This window comes from Magnolia sinica, chromosome 7 (assembly GCF_029962835.1).
Source record: "Magnolia sinica isolate HGM2019 chromosome 7, MsV1, whole genome shotgun sequence".
NCBI lineage: Eukaryota > Viridiplantae > Streptophyta > Magnoliopsida > Magnoliales > Magnoliaceae > Magnolia > Magnolia sinica.
The window spans coordinates 66959099-66981685 of record NC_080579.1 but is presented as its reverse complement, the minus strand read 5'-3'; the positions used below and the strand labels follow the sequence as shown (position 1 = coordinate 66981685).

At 38.8% G+C, this 22587-nt stretch overlaps 1 protein-coding gene across 5 annotated transcripts in view; it reads left to right on the top strand.

The window, feature by feature from the left end:
• The window catches only part of LOC131251411 (phosphoinositide phosphatase SAC6-like), a 139018-nt gene that overhangs the window by 96807 nt on the left and 19624 nt on the right, over positions 1-22587 (top strand). For all 5 annotated transcript variants that reach the window (XM_058252091.1, XM_058252094.1, XM_058252092.1 and 2 more), the window contains 3 exons: positions 10138-10246; positions 10412-10484; positions 14224-14317. In XM_058252091.1, coding sequence (XP_058108074.1) covers positions 10138-10246; positions 10412-10484; positions 14224-14317 — 276 coding nt within the window. The remainder of the gene's footprint in view (positions 1-10137; positions 10247-10411; positions 10485-14223; positions 14318-22587) is intronic.

Genomic DNA, 22587 nt, shown 5'->3' with positions numbered 1-22587 from the left:
TGAAAATCATTATCTCCGCTATTATTTTTGGAGTGGTTTAGACGATCTTTGGATATGATTCATTTTTTGGGTAATGATCTGAAATGATCTCTAAAAATAGATGAACGGTGTCGATATAATAAATACATCACTGTGGAGCCCATGCAACTTTGATCTCCTTTGAACCGTTCGTACAACTCGGAGCTCGAGAAGTGTCAGCGCTCATCTTAGCTTGACACGTACCTGCAGCAACTATATAGCTGGTGTGTGGTACACCAGCAAATCCGCTTCTCCGATACGAAAAGAAAAAAGAGGGAAAGAACAGGAAAATCGAAAAGAAAAAGAGGGAAAGAAGAGGGAGAGGGAGAGGGAGAGAGAGAGAGAGAGGGAAGAAGAAGAAGAAGCCGCAGCCGCAGTAGTCTAGAGGAAGAGGAAGAAGAAGAAGAAGGAGAAGAAGAAGAAAAGAAAGAAAAAAGAAAAAAGGTACGTTTTTTTTTTTTTTTTTCTTTAGCCGTAACAGCTGTTTCGGGACGTAATGGCCGTTATGGTCACAAAATCGGGGAGGTGCCCGTTTCGACCCCGTATCGCGTAACGGTAACCACCGTTACCGTTACCTAACGGCCGATACAGCCGTATCGTAACCGATTTGGGATACCCGGTCTCCCACTGTGGACGATAGTGGGGATGAGATTCGGATGGAACTCCCGCTGGTTGCAAACACGGCACGACTCAGTGAAGTGCGGTGCTCGCCTCACTCCCTCTTTTCTCCTTCTCTGCTCTCTCTAATGGAAAACTCCAGATGGGACGCCGGACTTAGCCCGAATCACAGTAACTCGGACCGAGCTTGTTCCAGACTCAGTGCGGCTCGAATGGGAAGACGATGATCGACAATGGCACAATCTCCTTCGCTGCTTCTTTCTCTCATCTAGCATTGTCGGACGGTTCGAATGGGCATCATGGAGCTTCTAGGCAAGGGATTTTGAAGCTCCGTGTTGGTTTGGATGGTGGTTTTGAACTTGGAAGAGTTTCGAGCGTTTTCTCTTGGCACCGCAAGAAATGGAGAAGAGGCACTCGAATCCCAATTTCTAGGGTTTCTTTACGGAGGAAAGGTTAGGAATGGATGGGTAGGATTGATTTAGAGGGATTTTTCGTAGTGAAGGGGTGTCTGGGATCGTGCCAGCCAGCGCAGAAAACGGATTTCCGTTTTCGGAATGCATTTGCACGCACAACTCTTCTTGAGCACGTTCTTGTGCATAATCATGCGGTCAACCACGCGTGGGACTCATGGGGTTTTGGTCAGATCGGTGTCGCGAACATGATAGACGGTTTGGATTGGTGCAATGGCCCGTCATGGTGGCCATGATTGAGCCCAAACAACAGTATCCCATTTGAACTGCAGTCGCGCGGGAGAGATGGAGAAATCTCTGATTTCTCTGATTTTCGTCGGGTCAAACCCGTTTTGACCGAATACATGGTCTCGTGCAACTCGGGTGCACCACTCTTGTTGCACACATGTGATGGATGTGGGCCCACAGTGATGTTTAGTGCAAATCCATTCCGTCCATTCGACTTCATGGGTCTAATTGGGACTCCTGGCCAAAAATGGGAAAAATCCATAACTCAGGTAGGCCATAACAGTGGGTTTTTGACTTACTTTGTTAGTTCACAATGATCCAGCGGTTAGATTAACTCCAGGCTGAACTTTAACATTTTGTTGGAGGTTGTTTGGATTATCAGGATGCTTCCTGGTCCATATTGGATGATTAGATGCCTAATCTCGCATATCAACGGTTCGTAATCTACATTAATAACTACTCTTAATGTTTAATGGAAAATTATAAGGTGTAATGGCTGAATTGTTTTAACTTGTCGACCCGTGGCCTAGTTGTATTGATCACTAACAGTTATAAGGTTGGTAATCCAATTTAAGGGAAATTTAGCTGCTATTTCTATAATTAGATGACCGTATATCTCAAGTGAATGAATGATCTTGAATTGAATGGTTGGATTGTTTCATAATAGATTTCCAATTGTGCATATGCCCTTTAGCGTTTTTAGATGTGTCTAATGGTTGATCTTGATGATTAGATGCCTAATCAGGTGATGTAAAGTCTTAGTCTACTATCTGACCTCGAATTCTACGATTGATTTTTAAACTTCAATGGTCAAGTGTTCTAGGATTTGTTTTCGAGTGGAAATCCATAGTAAATTTAGGGGCCACATGACATAATGGTGGAGATCGGGTATATGAATTGTTAGGTTGAGGGTCGTGGGTCCAATGGGCAGTGAATTTGACGGTTCATGCTTCAATATTGATACTAGAAAGTTAAATTCACCTATCAAAGAAGTTGAAATTCTAAAATAGATTTCTCTAATAATGTGATGGTCTATCTGGAGTGTTAATGTGTAGATGGCTTCATCCCTGGGTGAAGACTAATTGCAACAGCCGGATTTAGGCTAGGATAAAGGTGAATGTCTAAGCAAACTCGATTTGAGTTACCAAGTGAGGTCTACCAAGTAACACCCGAGTATTGAAAGCTACGGGGTGTTACAATCTACCCCCCTTAAAGAAAATCTTGTCCTCAAGGTTCAGTGTTTCTAATTGGTTTAGGGACAATTATAATATCATTTGCGGTGATTCTAAGCATTCGTTATTTTCCCATGAAGGTTGTTTGTATGTACGAACGTATACCACTAGCCGTCAGAACTGGGGTTGTTACAATAACGCCCCAAGCACTTTCATGTGTGTGATGACCCAAGTGTTGAAGCCCTTCATGGGGAAGTTCCTGGTCGTATACTTTGATGATATCTTGATTTATAGCATGACCAAGGAATAACACCTCAACCATTTGAAGTAGGTTTGTGGGATCCTTAGGGCTGAGAAGTTGTATGCTAACCTAAAGAAGTGTGTTTTTGTCTAGTAGTGTGATCTTCTTAGGTTTCATGTGTCAATTGGCCTGAACCCCGCAATATTCATGGGGTGCGCAGCTTTCACAGCTTAGCCACCTTTTATAGGCAGTTCATTCGAGGTTTCAGTTCCATTATGGTTCCCATCATGGATTGCATAAAAAAATGAGAATTTCAATAGACGAAGGTAGCCTCGAAGACCTTCAAGGAGATAAAGCTCCAGTCACGCGACTTCCAGATTTTTCAAAAGCTTTTGGAGTCGCATATGACACGTCATGAGTCGGCATAGGATGAGTACTTGGTCAGGAAAGGCACCCGGTCACTTTTTTTAGTGAGAAACTGAATGAGATGAAACAAAGATATTCTACCTATGACAAGGAATTCTGTGCGGTAGTGCAATCACTGTGCCATTGGCGTCATTACTTATTGCGAATTCATCTTATTCTCAGATCATGAGGCCTGGAGATATCTGAACTCTCAGAAGAAATTAAACCCTAGGCATGCCAAGTCGGTTCAATTCCTTCAAGAGTACATTTTTGTGCTTAAGCACAAGGCTGGTGTAGAGAATAAGCCTACTGATGCGTTAAGTCGTCAAGTCGCATTACTCAACACCATGAACGTTTAAGTTACAGGCCTGGAGAGCATCAAAGAAGAGTATTTTGAGTGTCCAGATTTCGAAGTTGTGTGTGCATCATCGTTGGAGAGTCCACTAGGAGCTAGCAGTGAGTACTTGATTTTGGACGAATATTTGTTTAGGAGTGACCGCTTGTGCATACCACACACCTCCCTCTGCGATTTTCTTGTCTGGGAGTTACATTCAGGAGGGGTTGCGGGTCATTTTGGTCGAGACAAGACCATTGCCCTAGTGCAGGATAGGTTTCATTGGCCAAGCCTCAAGCCAGACGTGGTCAAAATTATAGGGCAATGTCGTACTTGTCAATTGGCAAAGCAAAAGAAACAAAATACAGGCTTATACATACCTTTGTCAGTCTCATTCATCCCTTGGCAGGTCATCAGTATGGACTTCGTGCTTGGACTTCCCAAGACTATTTGAAAACACGATTCCATATTTTTTGTAGTGGACCTTTTTCTAAAATGGTCCACTTCATTCCTTGTTCTAAGACTTCCGACGCATCTCATGTTGCCAAACTGTTCTTTAGTGAGGTCATCAAACTGCATGGGTTACCAAAAACCATAGTGTCTGACCGAGACATGCGATTCATGAGTACTTTTGAAAGACACTATGTCACATGATGAATACTAGGCTCCAATTTTTCTTCTGCCTACCACCCTCAGACCGATGGTCAGACTGAGGTGGTTAATGGGAGCCTAGGGAGTTTGCTCAAATGTTTAGTGGGAGAGCATACCAGGACATGGGACACCTTACTACCCATAGCCGAGTTTGCATTCAATAGTTCTGTCAATAGGTCCACAGGTCTAAGTCATTTTGAAGTCATTACTGGTTATAAGCCTAGGAAGCCTATTGATCTTGTCCTTATGTCATTGTCTCATAGGCCATTAGAGTCTGTAGAGTCTTTTGCGCATCACATCCATTCATTGCATCAAGAAATCAGGCGAAAGATCATTACTAGTAACGAACATTACAAATTTTCTGCAGGCTAGCATAAACGTTTCAAAGAATTCAATATTAGGGACTTTGTGATGGTCCACATTAGGCCCGAGCAGTATCCTCCGGGGGCCGTTCGTAAGTTACACACGCGTAGTGCTGGACCCTTTAAAATTATAAAACGAAACGGTCCCAATGCATATGAGGTAGATCTTCCACCTTCCATGGGAATTAGTTCCACATTCAATGTGGAAGATCTAGTTACTTTTCAAGGGACCATTGATACTTTATCAGGCCCTTCGCCCATCCATCATGATTCTCCAGATTTATCCCTTGATCAATGGCCTCTTTCCGACCTTTCTTCCCAGCCTCTACCTCCCATACCTAACCTTCACACACCCAGAGAAGAAATAGAGGATATCCTAGACCATCAGATAATTTCAATATCGGACAGCGGTTTTCAGAAGTACCTGATTAAATGAAAGTCACACCCAGCTTCAGATAGCATGTGGCTCACTGAGGAGGGGCTTCAGAGACTTGATCCTGACATCTTAGAGCAGTTCCGGTTTTATTTCGCCAGTGGCGAAATCTTTGCCGCTGGGGAGAGTTGATGAGGACATCACGCACGCACGCACTTGCATGCCGCCCCCCTATGCACGTACGTCAGAAGTAGGGCCCCACCGTCGATCTGGTTCGATGGTGACGTCCAGGGAGGGCCTCCTAGTTAGAAGACGGAGTTTGGTTCATTGAAGTGGGCCCGATAGTCAAGTAAAGCCCATCATGGGATCTCATGATCGGGGCTTGCTAGTCGAATTAAGTTCATATTTTAGGTTTTGCTTATTTATGTTATTTAGAACATCATGAACAGTTTAGATTTCTTTGATTGGTTTTTATTTTGGTTTACTTCATCGCCAAGTAATAGGTTGCGCACATGGCGCGAGTTTTGGGGTATAGGGTTTTCTTATAAATAGGCACCCCTTGTAGTTTTTTTTGATTCATTGAAGAAATAAAAAATTCCTGCGTGTTTTTTTCTACTATTTGAGTTTTAAGTTGTGGAAAAATTCAAGTGGGTGCGAAGCCGTCCCTTTTCGAAGGGCTAACTACTGTGGTGTGAAGCCACGCCTATCCCAATCCGCCCCTACCTTCTTCCATCCATATCTCTCACTTTCTATAATCATTCTTGTTTTGAATCCACCAGTTTTTGCAGCCGTTCTTATCCCTAAAGCCAGTTTTCAGAATCTGGCCCTTTAGGAGGACCGAAACTTCGACGGAGCACTGCGCGCAGACCGTACATCGGATCACCACGAAACTTGGAGGTTTTGAAGACCTCCCCTGACCGACCAGGGCCAAGGAGGCTATTTGGGGAATCGGACCCCGCTCGCACGTGCGGCCAGGTTCGTGCACACGTGCGCCAGGCCCTGCCGCTGTCCTTACGCGTAGACTTACATCGGTTCAGGTTTTCCTTCTTATTTTCTCTCTTTTTATACCTATTTCATTAACCCTAACCTTAGATTGCATTATCCTTAATTTATTTGTCCTTTTTTTTTTTTTTACCCTAGGGTTCCTTGAATTGAAATTGGTGAATTCCTTGGATTAGAGACTGGTTACTGTGCATGTGTGGATGATTTCTATTTCCCTTTGAGCATCGTTTGGTCCATAATTTTACTGATCCAGTCCTAGCTTGTGTAGGCCTGGACCCGCATAGATTCCCCTTGCTTGAATGTTTGAACTTTTGTGTGGGATGTGGAATTTTTATGTTATTGTTTCTGAATTAGCATGATCTAAGCCTAAATTTTTGCATATCATATTTAAATTTCATGTCCTGCATCAATGTGTTGTTGATGAAGACATGGACAAGTAGATGCTGGTGGATTGGGCATATATACTTGCTGAGTAGTATTGGGATGGATTAGATCGTGGAAACTCCTTTCATAATGGGTTAGATCCATGGAACCATCAATGGACCACATATAATGGCACCATTGGCACACTTTATGGTTCGTAAGAGGTTCTTTTAATGGCATTTACAAGTTATAAATTTACATTATTTATAGATGAATTACGGTTTATTTTTCTTTGTTTACCTTTCACTAACTAGATAGGGGTAGCTGAGTCCTTTTTCTTGAAGTTAAGATTGTAAGGCTGAGATTATAACATCTAGCCCTTACTTTATGCTTGATGTACCAACCCAAATTAGTGTTAGGTCTTATTTTTTGTTTTCCTTATATAAAACACAACAAAGAAAAGTCACCCAAGGCTTTTGGATGTTTTCCATTCTCTATGCAATAGACGACAACCCCCAATTTGGTGGGAGCTTTGTGATGGGGACATCCTGCGCACACGCGCACGCACACCGGGCCCCCTACACACGTATGCCAGAAGGAGGAGGGGCCCACCGTCGGTCTGGATCGATGACGACGTCCAGAGAGGGCCTCCTAGTTAGAAGACGAAGTTTTGGTTCAAGAGAGTGGACCTGATAGCCAAGAAAAGCCCATCATGGGATCTCATGATCATGGCCCACTAGTTGGATTGATTTCATATTTTAGGTTTTGCTTATTAATATTATTTAGAACATCATGGACGCTTTAGATTTCTTTGATTAGTTTTTATTTTGGTTTACTTCATCGCCAAGTAATAGATTACGCACATGGCGCGAGTTTTGGGGTATAGGGTTTTCTTATAAATAGGCACCCCTTGTAGTTTTTTTTCATTCATTGAAGATTAATAAAAATTCTGCGTTTTCCTACTCTATGAGTTGTGAAGCCTAATTGGGTGTGAAGCCCTCCCCATTGAATGGTTAACTATCGTAGTGCGAAGCCATATCTATTCCGATTCGCCCCCATCCATCGCCATCTTTACTACCCATCTTCTACCATCCCTTCTTTTCATCTCACCCCATCATCTACACTTCGAATCAATCACCTATTGTAGCAATTCTCCTCCCCACAGTAGAATTTCAGAATCTGGCCCTACAGGAGGGCTAAAACTTCGGCGAAGCACCACGCACAAACCGTACATCGGATGGAACTGAGATTTTGGGGTTTTGGAGTCCATCCCTAGCCAGCCAGGGCCAAGGTGGCCTTTTTCTGAATAGTGGGCCCCACACATGTGCGGCTAGGATCACACACACGTGCGTCTGGGCCATTGTTGTTGTTTACGCGTGCGGTACTTCTCTGGTTCATCTCTCCTCTCTTTCACTCCGCTTCCACCCAAAATCCCTAAACCTAACCCTAAATTACTCAAATCTCCAAATTTATGCCCCTTTTCTTACCCTAGGGTTTCCCTTGGATTAGGGACTGATTACTATGCATGTGTGGATGATTATTTCTTATCTTTGAGTATCGTTTGGTTCATAATTTTTATTGATCCAGCCCTATCATGTGGAGGCCTGGACCTACATAGATTCTCTTTAATTGAATAGTTTGGACTTTCATGTGGGATATGGAATTTGTGTAATTGGTTCTGAAGTAACGTGATCTTAAGCCTGAAATCTCGCACATCATATTTAAATTTCATGTCCTGCATCACTTTAATTATTCGTTTGCATTGATTTTTTTCATTCTTCTAAATTGATTTTTTTTTTTTTTTTTTTGGATTAGGTATGTTTGGAATGTGATTTTTGGTGTTAGGGTTTGACATAAACCGTGTGAGTGACAAATCCGATTCATTTACTACATCAATTGCCAAAAAAATCAGTATAAAATAAATATATGAAATTTGCAGTCAATCAATACATTGGCCAACACTTATTAATATATAAAATTTGTGTTAATTATCAGTGAAAATCATATATTTTCCAATATAAAAATGGGAAAAAATAGGATTTCCCCAATTTCCCCCTAATTTCACTCAAATGTGTTTTTCTTGCAATCCATGCTAATAGTTGGAAACAAAAAAAAAAAAAAAAAAAAAAAAAAAAAAGAAAAAAAAAAAAAAAAGAAAAATGAGGAGGTTTCTCTAGAATTTTTCTTCACATTTGAGTTTTGGCCTGTTTTCATTTTGAGTCGAAATTTCTCTCCAAACAAACTTTGATTTAATAAAAATCAAGAGTAATTGAAGTCACCCAAGGAACAAAATTAAAATAAAAACTCCAAAAAATGGAGATTTTTTGGTTTTAGGAAAATTTCTAGGAAACTTTTATAAGGGATTATTCTTAAAATATTGTTGATATCAATAATATCGCCAAATTATAGAAAATATTTGGAAAAATTTTAAACTACCATCAGTTTCGGTATTGTTGACCTGGTGATACCAATAATATCCATGTTATTATCGATAATATAGCCTATACATGGTTCACTAGCTCAACCTAACATCAACCCTCCTTTACTTGGGCTTGGGACTGGCTAGCCTTCACTACTAGGGACAATGTCGTACCAAGGCCTGCGAATTTTCTTTAAAAATTGTTGTACATGTTAGTCACATGCATTATTCCAAGTATTAGTTATATTATTGATAATATTGTTCGGATCGCCAACTTGGCAATACCAATAACACTCTTTAGTACAAAAAATTCCAGGTATTGGCAATATATCGTTGATATATTGCTAAAGTATTGCCAATGTATTGATGTCGCGAATTTGTTCAATTGTGTAAATTCCAGATGTTGCTTGTATCACCATTGTATTGGTGATATTTCGATAATGTTCCTAGTGTATTGCCAATTTATCGATATCATGAAAATTTGTTTATTACAAATAATTTCCATTTCATTTTATTTATTTTTGAATGTGTGGTTGTATGATGAAATGCTCATTTTTATGTATGCATATGCATGCACGGATGGATGGATCATGTATGCATGGATGGATGAATGGACAATTGGACGGTTAGTTGGATGGATAGATGGATGGATGAATGTATTTGTATATATGTTTGTGTGTATGCATGGATGGATGGATGGATGGACCATGCGTTGTATGTGTCGTTGTATCTATGTATGCATGGATGGGTGGATCTACTGTTTCCCCCATGTTTCCCAAAGTTAATGATGCATGCTTTAAGGCATCCATTAAAGGGAAAATTATTATTTGATTCCTAAATATGCCAGTATGTGTCTTTTTTGCTATTGTTTGATTCTTAAATATGCAAATATGAGTATTTTAGCATCTCCTGAAGTGTCATTGAAAAATTCCTCCCCTTGTTTCCCGAATGTTTCCCTGACTCAGCATTACATGCTTTTAGGTCTCCATTAAAGGGAAATTTATTATGTATGCATATTTTTTTCAATTATTTCATTCTTAAATATGCAAATATGCGTATTTTAGCATCTCCTGAAGTTTCATTGAGAAGTTCCACCATTTTCCCCATGTTTTCCCAATGTTTCTTTCAGTCAACGATACATTTCCAGGTATAAGCAATAATATCGGCGATATCGATACTTTTTATAGCCTCTGCTTCTATTCTTACTGGCTGTTTCTCCTCCTCTTCTATTCTCTCATTTGACAACTTGGGTATTAAGTTTATAACCCAACTTAAACCAAGAGGCATATCCTTGTAACTATGCTTCATGCTTAGAGGCTCATCCCTTTGTGCATCAGTATTGGTGCTGATATGTATCATGTTTGCTATTATTGTTGTAGTCATTTGCTACATTTGGTTGCCACATCTTGTACATATTATTGTAGCACCAGTGTCCAATGCAGCAGTAAATCCTCCTATTAATACTTAACTGTGGTCAGCAGAGCATGATCGGAAGAAAAATGCTGGAAAGTCAACTTCAACAGATAGGGATTTTTGAAGCTGATGAAACTATCGGCACACATCCAAATTTTGATGAAAGCTTTAAAATATGTGAGTATTTACAAAATGTGGTTTTGAAGACAAATTGTTTGAGTTCGTGTTCCCATTATGTCAAATCTGATTTTATGCCAGCCTATAACTGTGAAGCAGATTTTACAGGGTTTCCCAAGAGAAAACTCTACAGCCTTAATTTACATATTTTCACATTTCTTTCAGTATGGGCAAATCATGGAGATGACATAAGCCTTCAGTACTCTGGTACGCCTGCTTTAAAAAGAGATTTGGTCAGGTATCTTTCCCATCAGTTCCATTTTTTATTTTTTTATTTATCTTGATCAATTTATTGCTTGCCACGGTGATAGTAAACATGTTGAGGATTCTGAATTTAAAGTTTAGTCTTGATAAACATGTTGAGGATTCTGAATTTAACAGTTAGTCTAGATAGTAAATGTTATTTGCAGCAGCAATTGCAAACATGCTGAGGATTCTAAATTTAACAGTTAGTCTTGATAAATATTTTCTTGAATGACAGTGCTGAGTTATTCCAATGAAATTCCAAATATTGAAACTCCATCTTCTAGTAGATGTTTTCTGATGATGAGGTTGTGTTCCATTGTCGAGTATATAGCTGGCAAGTACTGCAACCATTACTCTGACAGTGTGATGGATGATACACGTGCACTCAGAAATTAGTTAGTGGCATACAAGTTAGTCAAATTAAAAGTACCCAGTTTAAATATATCATCAACCAAAAATTGTTTGATTCTCTCACTGTCGGATTGGTAGACATTTATTGGATAGTTAAAACTGAAAAATAGCCAATGGTCCTATTTTAAAAACAAGTGTCCATTAATCAAAGGTTAGGATTGTTCAACCGATCTGATTTTGGGACTGCGACTTAGTGACAGTGGGTTCCAGAATTTAGTTTGTTTAATGTGAGTTAGTGCCACATACATTTTCTGGATGCCTGTGTATCAAGCATTATATGCTGGCCCGAGTATCATATAACTCTCCTCATTGTCACGCATCTAACATGGCAAGTGTCAGATCCCATTAAATCAGAGAACGTAGATACTCTAGCAGAGTGTGATGGATGATACTTAGGCTCTTAGAATTGCTTAGAAATAGCATATGTGGCATATAAGTAATTCAATAAAATTCCAAATTATTGGTCCTTGTCTAGATTTATCATGAACCAAAAATTATACTTGTTTGATTGTCTGACTCTCAGCTTGGTGGTCATTTATTGGACAGTTAAGAATGAAAAATATGCAGTGGTCCTATTTCAACAAACAAGTGCCCACAAATGGAGGTTAGTATTACTCAAATCAGATTTTGGGACTAGGACTTAGAGAAAGTGAGTTCCCCAATTTAACCGCTTTAGCTTGTGTTGATATATGTTGTGTACAATTTGAAGCATTATGAGCTGCCAGAGTATCAAATAACTCCCTTTAAACCATTCCCAAGCATTGGACGTGAATTTCCTACAACAGTTATTGCAGGGAGCCCATGCAATGAAAAGCATTGTGTGGCCCACTGTGGTGAGTGTTACATCCACTCCATCCATCATTTGCGTCAGCTTACATTCGTACATGAGCCCTACATTCGTACATGAGCCCAAAAATCATGCTGATCCAACACTCAAGTGGGCCACAACACTGGAAACAGTGGAGTAGGGGCGCCCATCTTTAAAACCTTCTAGGGCCTACCAAAGTTCAAGAATTTGATAACTTATTTCACATTTGGTTTCATCATTTTTACCATTTTCACAGGAAAGGAAACTCTTCAGTAAATAGATTGGCCAACAAGTAACAATTGTGGAATCTGTAAATATTTAGTTTTTGGGGACTGTTTACCTGATGCAGGACTCTCTTCCATGATTCAGGCCTCTTATCTTTTTGTTTCTATTTAATTACGCCCATTTCTCACTTGTTCATACAAAAAAAGAAAAAATTTCGGGGTAGGAAAAAAAGTGACATCCAAGTGGTGATATTGACTTGTCAGAATTCAGGATGAATTCCTCTTTGACGTCAATGGTGATCCTTGTCACTTAACTTTGCAGCTTTGTTTCCAAAATGAAGCAATTTGAATTGTCTACTTTTCCAAAATATGGGTGCTCGGAAGGAGGATGGTGGACTAGGGATTCTTCTGTCTACAGAGCATCTGCTTTATGGAAAGGTGTTTCTTCTGTGAAGCCGTTTTTTTGGAAGTGGTAGGATTCTCCTTGGGGATGGTGAAGGGATACGATTTTGAGAGGATTTGTGGGTGGGATCTTCTCCTTTGAAAGTTGTGTTCCCTAATATATTCTGTGTTGCCTCAAATCCTTTAGTGGTGGTGGCAGATTGTTTCTCTAGTTTCAGTGGGGTGGTTGTTTGGGAACCTCCTTGCAGGTGATCTCTTTGCGATGATCAAGTTGAGGAATTTGTGGCTCTTCATGATCATATTCAGCTTCGCATCCCGTCCCCTTCCGATCCTGACTTGATTTTGTGGAAGATTGATAAATCCAGAACTTTTTCAGTCAAATCTTTCTACTCCTTGCAAGGAAGTTCGCGTCAAGGGGAGCTGGAGGTCACCAAATTGGTTTGGAGTTTTAATACTCCGAAGTTTGTCGCTTTTGGATGGTTGGTAGGAAGGAATAAAATCCTCATTATTGACAACCTCTAGAAAAGAGTGACGGAGATTCCTAACATGTGCTCTTTGTGCAATAGAGAGGAGGAGACTCTGGATCATCTTTTCATGCATGGCTCTTATGTGGGTCAGATTTGGGCAGACATTCTGGGCCGTTAATTCATCTTTCGTGAGTTGTTCTAGAATCGGTTGATCTTCTAGTGTACTTAGCATGGGGTGTGCCTTAGAAAGGAGAAGAAAATGCTATGGAGAATGGCTTTGTTGGCAATTTGGTGGGGCTGTTTGGGAAGAAAGGAATGCTAGATGTTTTGATAACTCTAGCAAGCCAGCTCATAGCACTTCGCTTAGGGCTAGATTGCTGGTTATTAAATGGGCTTCTTGTGCCCCAAAATTGAAGGATTGTAATTTTATCTTTCTTGGAATGTAGGAGGGTCACTTGCTCGGTGCATCTGTTGCTTTTGCTTTTGTTTTTTTATCCCTTTTTAAGAAAATCCCACTATCTTTCAAAAAAAAAAAAAAAAGAAAAAGAAAAAGAAAAAGGAAAAGAAAAAAAGAAAGAAAAAAAAAAAGAAAAGAAAAGAAAAGAAAGATAGCATGGTTGGCATCTATTTTTGCAGGCCAGTAATGTTACTTTCTGAGCGAGACATTTGGGGTAATTGAATATCTATTCCCCCATCATTAGATGCTTTAGATTTAGTGATGTATCATACAGTTGATATGATCAAGACCAATGGACCATAAGATAAGAGGTGAAGTGTTCATTCATTCTGAATAGTGTCAGTGTGACTTCTCGAAGCATAATATATGGTGTTTCAACTAACAAGTGTCTAGTAATCCAAACTGAAGCTTATTGCTGAAACTACAATGCCATGACCAAGAACTGTGATTACTTTCATTCTGCAAAGGAAAGATGCTTTGCAAACAGCTAATGAAATGTCTGATCATTTATATATTAGATGTCAATGATTGTATTGTAGAAGGAAATCTTTCATCCTTAGTTAGGTGGTTAATATTTCTGGCAAAATTGTGTTTTGCAGTGAACTTCGGAAGTCTTTAACTGTCTTCATTTCAAGTGCATGTCAAGTTGGCATTTAGGGTGCTGATTTCTTTGATGCTTTATTTTATTAGGTTGTACCATTTAGCACTTATTTCATTATTTCCTTCCATTGTTGCAACTCCGAAGGCATATTTCTGGGACTTATTCAAGGATTTATATTTCATGTGTCATTGTGAATTTCAACTGTGCGAAGGGAAAAAAGAACTATTACCACCCTTTATGGATCAATTTTCTAATTCCCATGGGGACACTTAACATCTCAGTCTACATAATGAGAAGAATATGCCAAGATTTATTTTTGAAACTTATGTATCTTGAATATTCCATTTTGTTGGGTTGCTAGATATGGAAAGCAGACTATCCCTGGATTGCTGATGGATGGTTGGAATGCCATGTCCCGCTATTACCAGAACAATTTCGTTGATGGAACAAAACAGGTCCGCAAGCTTCTCATTTTATAGATTTGACTCCAATCTAAAAATGACTTGCAGTGATTGTGCTTTTTTTCTTGAAGTCATTTGTCTTTTGTTAACTATCTCATACTTCATGGTAGATAAAGTTATATACTCTGGGAATTTTTTATTGATAGAGATGTTCTTCATGTGACCTTTGACCTTCTTGTGCATCCAATATGGAATAATATCCAAAGTTTTGTTATCAATTAAAATAAGAAAAAAGAAAAAGAAAATAATTCAGAAGCTCTTGTGGTTACTGGTCCTGGTCAATTTATATTTGTTATCATTTGTGCGTTATGCAAAGTATGCATTTTGGCATCAGGACAAGTCTTTGTCATGCGCTTTTTAACGTGTCGTGGCTCTCTTGCTTCACACACACACACACACACACACACACACACACACACACAAACACACATTAAATTGATAGCGCAACTCCGCTACACACAGCATAGGTAGCGTAAGTTATGGAGAAAAACTGGAATTTTTAAGTTCTTCATTTTATTTTTTTGTTCTCTATTAGTTCAATACATATTTTAAAATGGTGGTGACTCATCCTCATCACACATAACATCACAGTACATCATTCCAGACCCTCCAAATTGTAGGTCCTATTGTGTATGGAGCATATCTCTATAAGCACACCCATTAGACAACTGTAACCATCTATACATGGACATGCAAGTGTATGGCTGGAGAGTCGTTACAATTTTAAATGGTGTAAAACTAACAAGTGCTCTAATGCAGGGGCATTTTCACACCAGGCTCGAGTGAGGTTGCCTGTGGGATGCAGGGACATACTTGGGGTGGGTGACCCATGTGATTTGGGGCCCACGGGGGAGGTCTCATGTTCAAGGCTCCTTACCGGGGGTGATTAATGTGCATTTCACACAGAGCTCGAGTGGGGTAGCCCATGGGATGCGGGGATACACTCGGGGTGGGCAGCCCATGTGATTTGGGGCCCATGAATGGGGTTCAGGCAAGGTCCTAACCCATACGATGTGGGGCCTGTGCTATGAGATAAAGGGATTAATTCGCCATACTCTGACAGTTTGAGCTTTTAGAGCAAGTAGTTAATTGTCCTACATCATGCTCCCCTTTATAAAATAAAAGGTTTTGAAAGAAGGCTTTCCAAATCCCTACTGTTCCAACGTAAATACCCCTCCAGCCCCAAAAATTCCATTGATTCGATTCACTATTTGAAAAGAAATTTTAGGGGTTTGACTTACCATGGTGAGAGGATCCTCTTGCTAAATTTAATGGTATTGGAGCCCCACAAAATGGAGAAATCAAGATTTCCCCATTTCACTTCCAGATGACCGTGGAGCTTGCATTTTTTGGTTGATTTGAAGATTAGATGTATGTTTCTAACTATTAATAGCTATCAATTATTGTTATTTTATTTTGATTGATTTAGGGTATATTTTGACTTTTTTTATTTTTATTTTTTTTCCTTGGGGTGGCCGGTTCAATGCAACGTTGTAAAAGAAGCTTGTTCTACAACCATTTATCACATGGGGCCTGCTATGGTGTGTGTATAACATCACATCCAACCTGTCCAGTCCATCATCTGGGCCACCATGCCACATGATGATTAGATATGCATGAAGTCTTGTTCTCTATGGTGGTTGTCCATTGTTTTCTATTTGTGGGCTTTTATCGTACTCGTATAGTTCACCATGGTTGATCCAACCATTATATGGGCACCTATGATACGGTGGGGCATGGTTATTGACTGTTTTCTATATTATGGCCCAACTGATGATTAGATAGACCTAATTTTGTGACATCCGATCCTCACAACTGAGCTCTTGTAACATTCTGTGGGCCCATGAGTTAGTTGCATAATATTTAGCCATTACATGCTTAGTCATCTATTTGCTACTTGTTATTTTTCATTTAATAACACAAATTGTGTAAATTTGTTAGATGTTATTCGTTATCTGTTAGGGCTTGTGAATCTATGATTTTCTAGTAAATTAGAAGATGTCTAAAGGCAAAGAGAAAGAGAGAGATTTTGCATGGAAATATGTGGCTAACAATCCACATTCATAGGTAAGATCTAATGGAAATTATATTTTGTAATTTTTGTGGATAAATGTGTACGAGAGGTGCGACTCGCTTAAAGTATCACTTGGCATGATTCCACATTGGGATGAAGTTGTGCCTAAGAGTAATAGAAGAACCAAAGTGGGAGTGTGCAAAAGGCAAGGTGTTCCATAATGGTAATAGTGGCCATAACCGTCATCATCGTTACCATTACGATACGGGCTGTTATGGTTTTTTTTTTTTTTTTGGAAAAACCTGTTTTGAGGACGTTATGGGGCCATTACAAACAGTTTTTTCCTGTAACGGCCATTACAGTCTCGTAACGCGTAACGGTTATGATTGTTACCATTACGCTATGTAATTGTTTTTGTATACCATGGCAAAGGGTATCAAAGAGCATCATTAAGACAATAAAATAATAAAAGAATTGAGGCGTTCTGTGACATAGGGAAACTGGGTTCAGCCTATTGTATTGAGTCTGGTAGAATGGGGGTGATGATAATGATATATATGAGATTGGTGGTACTTGGCTCTAGTTCTAGTTCATGCATGTACGTAACTCAACTGTCGGTAAGTGCACGGGTTCCTATGGACTAGTTTGTCAGTAGTGAATGATGATAGGTGATGATAAATTCAACATGGAAAAAATGAAGAGAGAGTTTGCAGGTTGATTAGTTTTTTTTTTGGGGAATGTTTTGTAGTTCAATTTGTGCAATAGCCTATACTTTCCAGATATGTGTGAGGCTATTGGAAAGTTTGGACTTATTTTAAGCCACCATCTATGCATGAGATCAGAACTAAATAGTTGAGAAGGAAGTTAATAATGTTGACATTTTAATGAAAGTGTACAAGGAATCTTGGAAAGTATATGGGTGCACAATTATGCCAAATAGTTGGGAAAAGCAGAAGCATCAATTTCTAAGTAGCCTACCTGGAACGATTTTGTATGAGTCCATCGTTGCTTTAGACCCTATAAAGGATTGCAATTTGGCATAAGTCTTTTTATGACATTGTGGGCAAAATCAAGGAAGAAAATGTGGTTCAGGTTATTATAGATAACCATCCAAGTCACGTGAGTGCTGGGAAGAAGTTGGTGGAGAAGAGAAAAATGCTATGTTGGACTCCATGTGTTGTGCATTGCATAGACTTAATGTTGAAAGATATCAAAAAGGTGAAGATGTACTCTAAGACACTTGAAAGGCAAGAAAAATTATCAAGTTCATTTATGGGCTGGGGATTGTTCTTTGCATGATGAGAAGCTTCACAAAAAATACTGAGCTTCTACGGCCAATAGTGACATGCTTTGCGATTATGTACCTCACCCTTTGAAGTCTTTATAAGTAAAAACAACCCTTCAAGCCATGTTTGCATCAAACAAGTGGTTGTCTTGTGCTTAGGCTAAAAAGCTAGAATGAGTAAAAGGGCCATCATAATGTTTGGTCCAAAGTTTTGGCCACATGTTGCCTTATGCGTTAAAGAGCACCATGCCATTCGGGAGTGTTTTAAGAGAAGTGGATTGAAGAAGAGGCCTATTATGGTTTTTATTTATGAAGTAATGAACTCTTGCAAAGGAATAACAGTTGCATTCAATTGCAAATTTGTAGTCATGTAAAAGAGAAGATAGATGAAAGATTGATTCCATAGTTTCAATTTGGACCAATTTATCTTGTTCCAATTTGGAAAAAAAGGATAGATGAAAGGTGGATTCCATAGTTTCATTGCCCTTTACATGCAACCAGGTACTATTTGAAATCTCAGTTATGGTATTCAGACAAGTTCTCTACACACCCCGAGGTAAAAGTAGGGTTATTGGAGTGCATGGATACAATAATCCCTGATAGGAAAGATTGCCTTGATGTCAATATATGATTAAATGAATATGAATATCAAAGAGGGGATTTTGGCTTTCAATTAGTGATTGACACAATGATGAGGCGTTCCCAAATAATTTTTTGTTTGCAATTTTGCATTATATATATATATATATATATATATATATATATATATATATATATATATATATATATATATATATATATATATATATATATAAAATATTTGTGTATTTGATGAAGGCATTTGATTATTTTTTAATTACTTTGTATAGCTGATTGGTGAGCATGCATTAGTGATAGAACACCATATCTTATGAGATTTCCAAACCAAGTTTTAACTTTTAAGTCTCACATGTAGTGCTTTTGGCTATAAGAGAAAGTAGAGTACTTTTGTCAAGTGGTATTTTTTTACTTTGATATTCTATATTAGCTAGTTTTTAACATGAATCATTATATGGTAGGTCCATATGAAGACGAATAGGCAGGAGCAACAAAAGTTAAATTCCCTGGTTTATGTCATGTACAATATGAAGTCAAGGGAAATAAGTATGAAGATGAGAGTTAAAGTGGACCCTATATTGTTTGAATATATTGCCTTTGATGATGAGTGGATTGCTGAGAAAGAAGACCCTACTCTTCCTAGAGATATATCTAGGCTCAAGGATAGTGACGTAGTATTTTGATATTAGTGTTGTTGCCACTATTCTAAAGTTTGATGTTCCAGTTAGTAGCAATGTGCCATTAGCTAGTGTTTCTAATCCCCTACCCCTCCAAATCCTCCCTCGCCCTCCAATAAAAGAAAGGTAGGCTACAACTCTTTTGAGTACTTCTAGTTTTAGCTTCCAAGATGAAGCTTTACATATACATTTTTCAAAAGAAATTCAAATGACTCTCCTTGTTTAATTTGTAGATGGTCCTATGGGATAATTTCTTACTCCTGCAACAGAAGAGAGATGAGGGTACTGTGATACATGAGGTGAATGATGATGCAAATGGAGATGCTAATGATGAAAGGCATGGTCGCAAAATGGATGAGGATGAAGGTGTTGATCTATTAGATGAGGAAGATGATCTCTAAAGTTTAGAGTTTAAAGTCAACTTGATTGATCATTTATAGTGTGGTTCATGGTTTATGAAATTGCGTGTAATAGTCTACCACGACACGTGGAAGCTAGGCAAAGCTAAGAAATGAATGGCTAAGTCCTTTTTTTTTTGGGGGGGGGGGGAGGACCGCTTAAAATTATGCCAATTCAAAAAAAAATTGCCTAACTTAAACTAATATGGCAAGTTAAACTAAGTAAGGCAGTGTAACACTAAGGATTTCAAGCCAATCGTGGGTCCAATCACATAGACTATATAAGATATTTCAATTCAAGCAACTAGTTTATAATCGATAGTGTACAGGTGTATGGGATGCGCTAACTATTCAATACCTAACATTCATGTAATCATGCAACATATAATTCGACTAATCAATCACATAAGCATAATTAGAAATGTGCTCAAATGACAATTCCAAACACGCATGTATAGTGGTTTAATTTCCTTGCTATACTCCCGGCGGACTCTCTCCTTGAGTGTACCGGTATTCACTATCGGAGGTTTTAAATCAGGTTTGCCCCTTAACCTATACAAGCGTACACTCCCGCCAGAGGCCTACACAAGGACATACTCACCTGTGTCGGTGGCCTACACAATGACTTGCACACGTAATCACCCATGTTAGTGGCCTACACAAGGATTTACAATGTACACACCCGTGTCGGTGGCATATATAAGGACTTATCACGTATACACCCATGTTGGTGGCTAACACAAGGACTTGCACACGTACTCACACATATTGGTGGTGATACAATCATACACAAGAACCTACGCGAGTTTGGATTACAAACTCTATACTTAATCCTTCACAAGAAAGGAGTGTTGGGACTCTTACAATTAACAACTTATCAGATTGAGCCCCTTATACAATGCCTTCTTGGGTTGCTTGATCGATACTCCCCTGTGCAATCAACTCCCCTTTTACTCCCCCGATCATTTTTGTTGATGCTTGTCATTGCTTCAACTCTAAGATCAAACACCTTGTATACGATGCTCCATTGAGATAACTTAGAGGATTTAGACAAGGATTTGACTATTACATCAAGTCTAATCTCTAGAACAATGGTGGAGATGAAGCCCTTCTTCTTCATTGAGGTTGGAATCCTCGTTAGAGTGATAGAGTGATGAAGGTCAAGAAGGAGACTTGAATCTCATGGATTTAGAGGTCTGGGTTGTGGTATGAGTGGAAAAACTCCTAGCCCGTATTTGCACCAAAAACTCATCCAAGTGTCCAAATATCGAATGCCTTATATATAGGAACTAAGTTCCAACAGTAAAAAAAAAAAGGGCAGAAATCGGCTGGTCCGATCGGTTGATCCAGGCCTTCGATCGATCGAACTCCCATTAGATTGATTGGGCGATGCACCGATCTATTGTCATAATTCCGACATTTAGTGAATTTGTTGTTGGATGATTTGGGCCATGTTCAATCACTTGAGACCGATCAATCGAGATCGATCAATGGCACCTATGAGTCTACTGTTTTTGGGTAGTTTGGTTTAACAACAACTTGGGAATCTATAGCCTATCTAAGCATGTTCAATTAGGGCTTTCAAGGCTAATGGATGATCAAATAAGGTTTACCTATTATGTCATGATCATCTAGAAGTTCAAGGGTTGTTTTCGGTCAAGGTTAGGGTCACCAAGGTACTTCATTTGCTTGTTCTTTGTTCCTTGATGCTCATGTCCTCATGTCTTCAGTCTTTAGCTTCCATTCGCTCAACCGACTCCCAGACACATAGACCTCTAAAGCCTATCTAAGCATGTTCAAGTGGGGCTTTTAAGGCTAATGGATGATCAAATAAGGTTTACCTATTATGCCATGATCATCTAGAGGTTCAAGGGTTGTTTTGGGTCAAGGTTAGGGTCACTAAGGCACATTATTTACTTGTTCTTTGATCCTTGATGCTCATGTCCTCTTGTGTCTTCGATTTTTAACTTCCAGGGGCTCAACCGACTCCCTGACACACCGACTCACGTGATTGACAAACAAGGTGCACAAATAAGTGCACCAACAGTTTATAGCCTTGCGGGATTTGTACTTGACATTCTTGTGACTTGTGAGAATGTATAATCTCTTCTTATCGATTTGTTAGTGACCAATTAGGAACTTGAGACTATGTTTTATTGTTTTGTTGGAGTTTGATATTTCCATTTAGATATTAACTAATGTAATTTTCTTAGAAATTTGTTGATGTGATTGATTAAGCTTGCATATAAGTGAGAGTTGGCTTTAACTTCTTCTTCTTCTTGTTCTCTATTATTATTATTATTATTATTATTATTAATGTTATTATTATTAATATTATTTTAAACATTCTTTTACTTGAAAAACAAAATATGTTTTCTTTTTTTGCTATTTTTATATTTATCATATTTTTCTATTATTTTAATTTAAAAATAGAAGTATCGTGTAATGTAATGAGGCTGAATAGTACACTATATGCTACAAGTGATTTAAAATGCTGGGTTGTATAGAAACACGGAGTAAAATGTTGGCACAACTAATGTTATTAAATGAAAATTGCATGATGTTTAAAGGTTTAGTGGGGCATGGCTCAAAGTTCACTTTATGCTGTGTTACTTGTGTTTGCTGTTAAAACCTGTATCACAACGGTAATGGCTGTGGCCGTTACAGCTACCATTACTGTTATAGAATACCTTGGTATAAATAAGACAACATAGCTCCCTAAATAACCAAGGCCCCACACTTAAGTAATAGTTATATTTTTGAAGAATAGACCTCACTTCAGCAATGTGCTTTTTCTTTTTCATAGAAATTCTCTGGTGGAGCATTTTGGTTGACTATTTACTTTGCTTCCCATTTGCACCATAACACTTTTGAATACCCTCCCCACAGGCACCATTACACGCTGTGTCACACTCACACGTCTAACCTGGAATGCTGCTTCCAAACAGAAAAAAAGGACCATGTATCTGGACAGAGCTAAATGCTGCTATTCAATAGAATTCTTGTTTTATAACTTTCTGTATGCAGACTGGATCAGAGTTTGTGATTGATTTCTACCTTCAATAAACATATCTTTCCGTGATTATAAATGGTCTATTGGGAATCAACTCGGTTGATGGACTAGGAAATTAGTCACATGCTGAAATGTGAATTGATGCCTACTGAATTTGAATGGTTTGAGTCCTAGGATAAGTTGTACTCCAAAATCAAGTTTGATTCCTTGTCTCTTGCAAGACCTTCATCTATGAAACCTCATGGAAATAGGATTATGTTGTCTGATTTTTTTCTACATC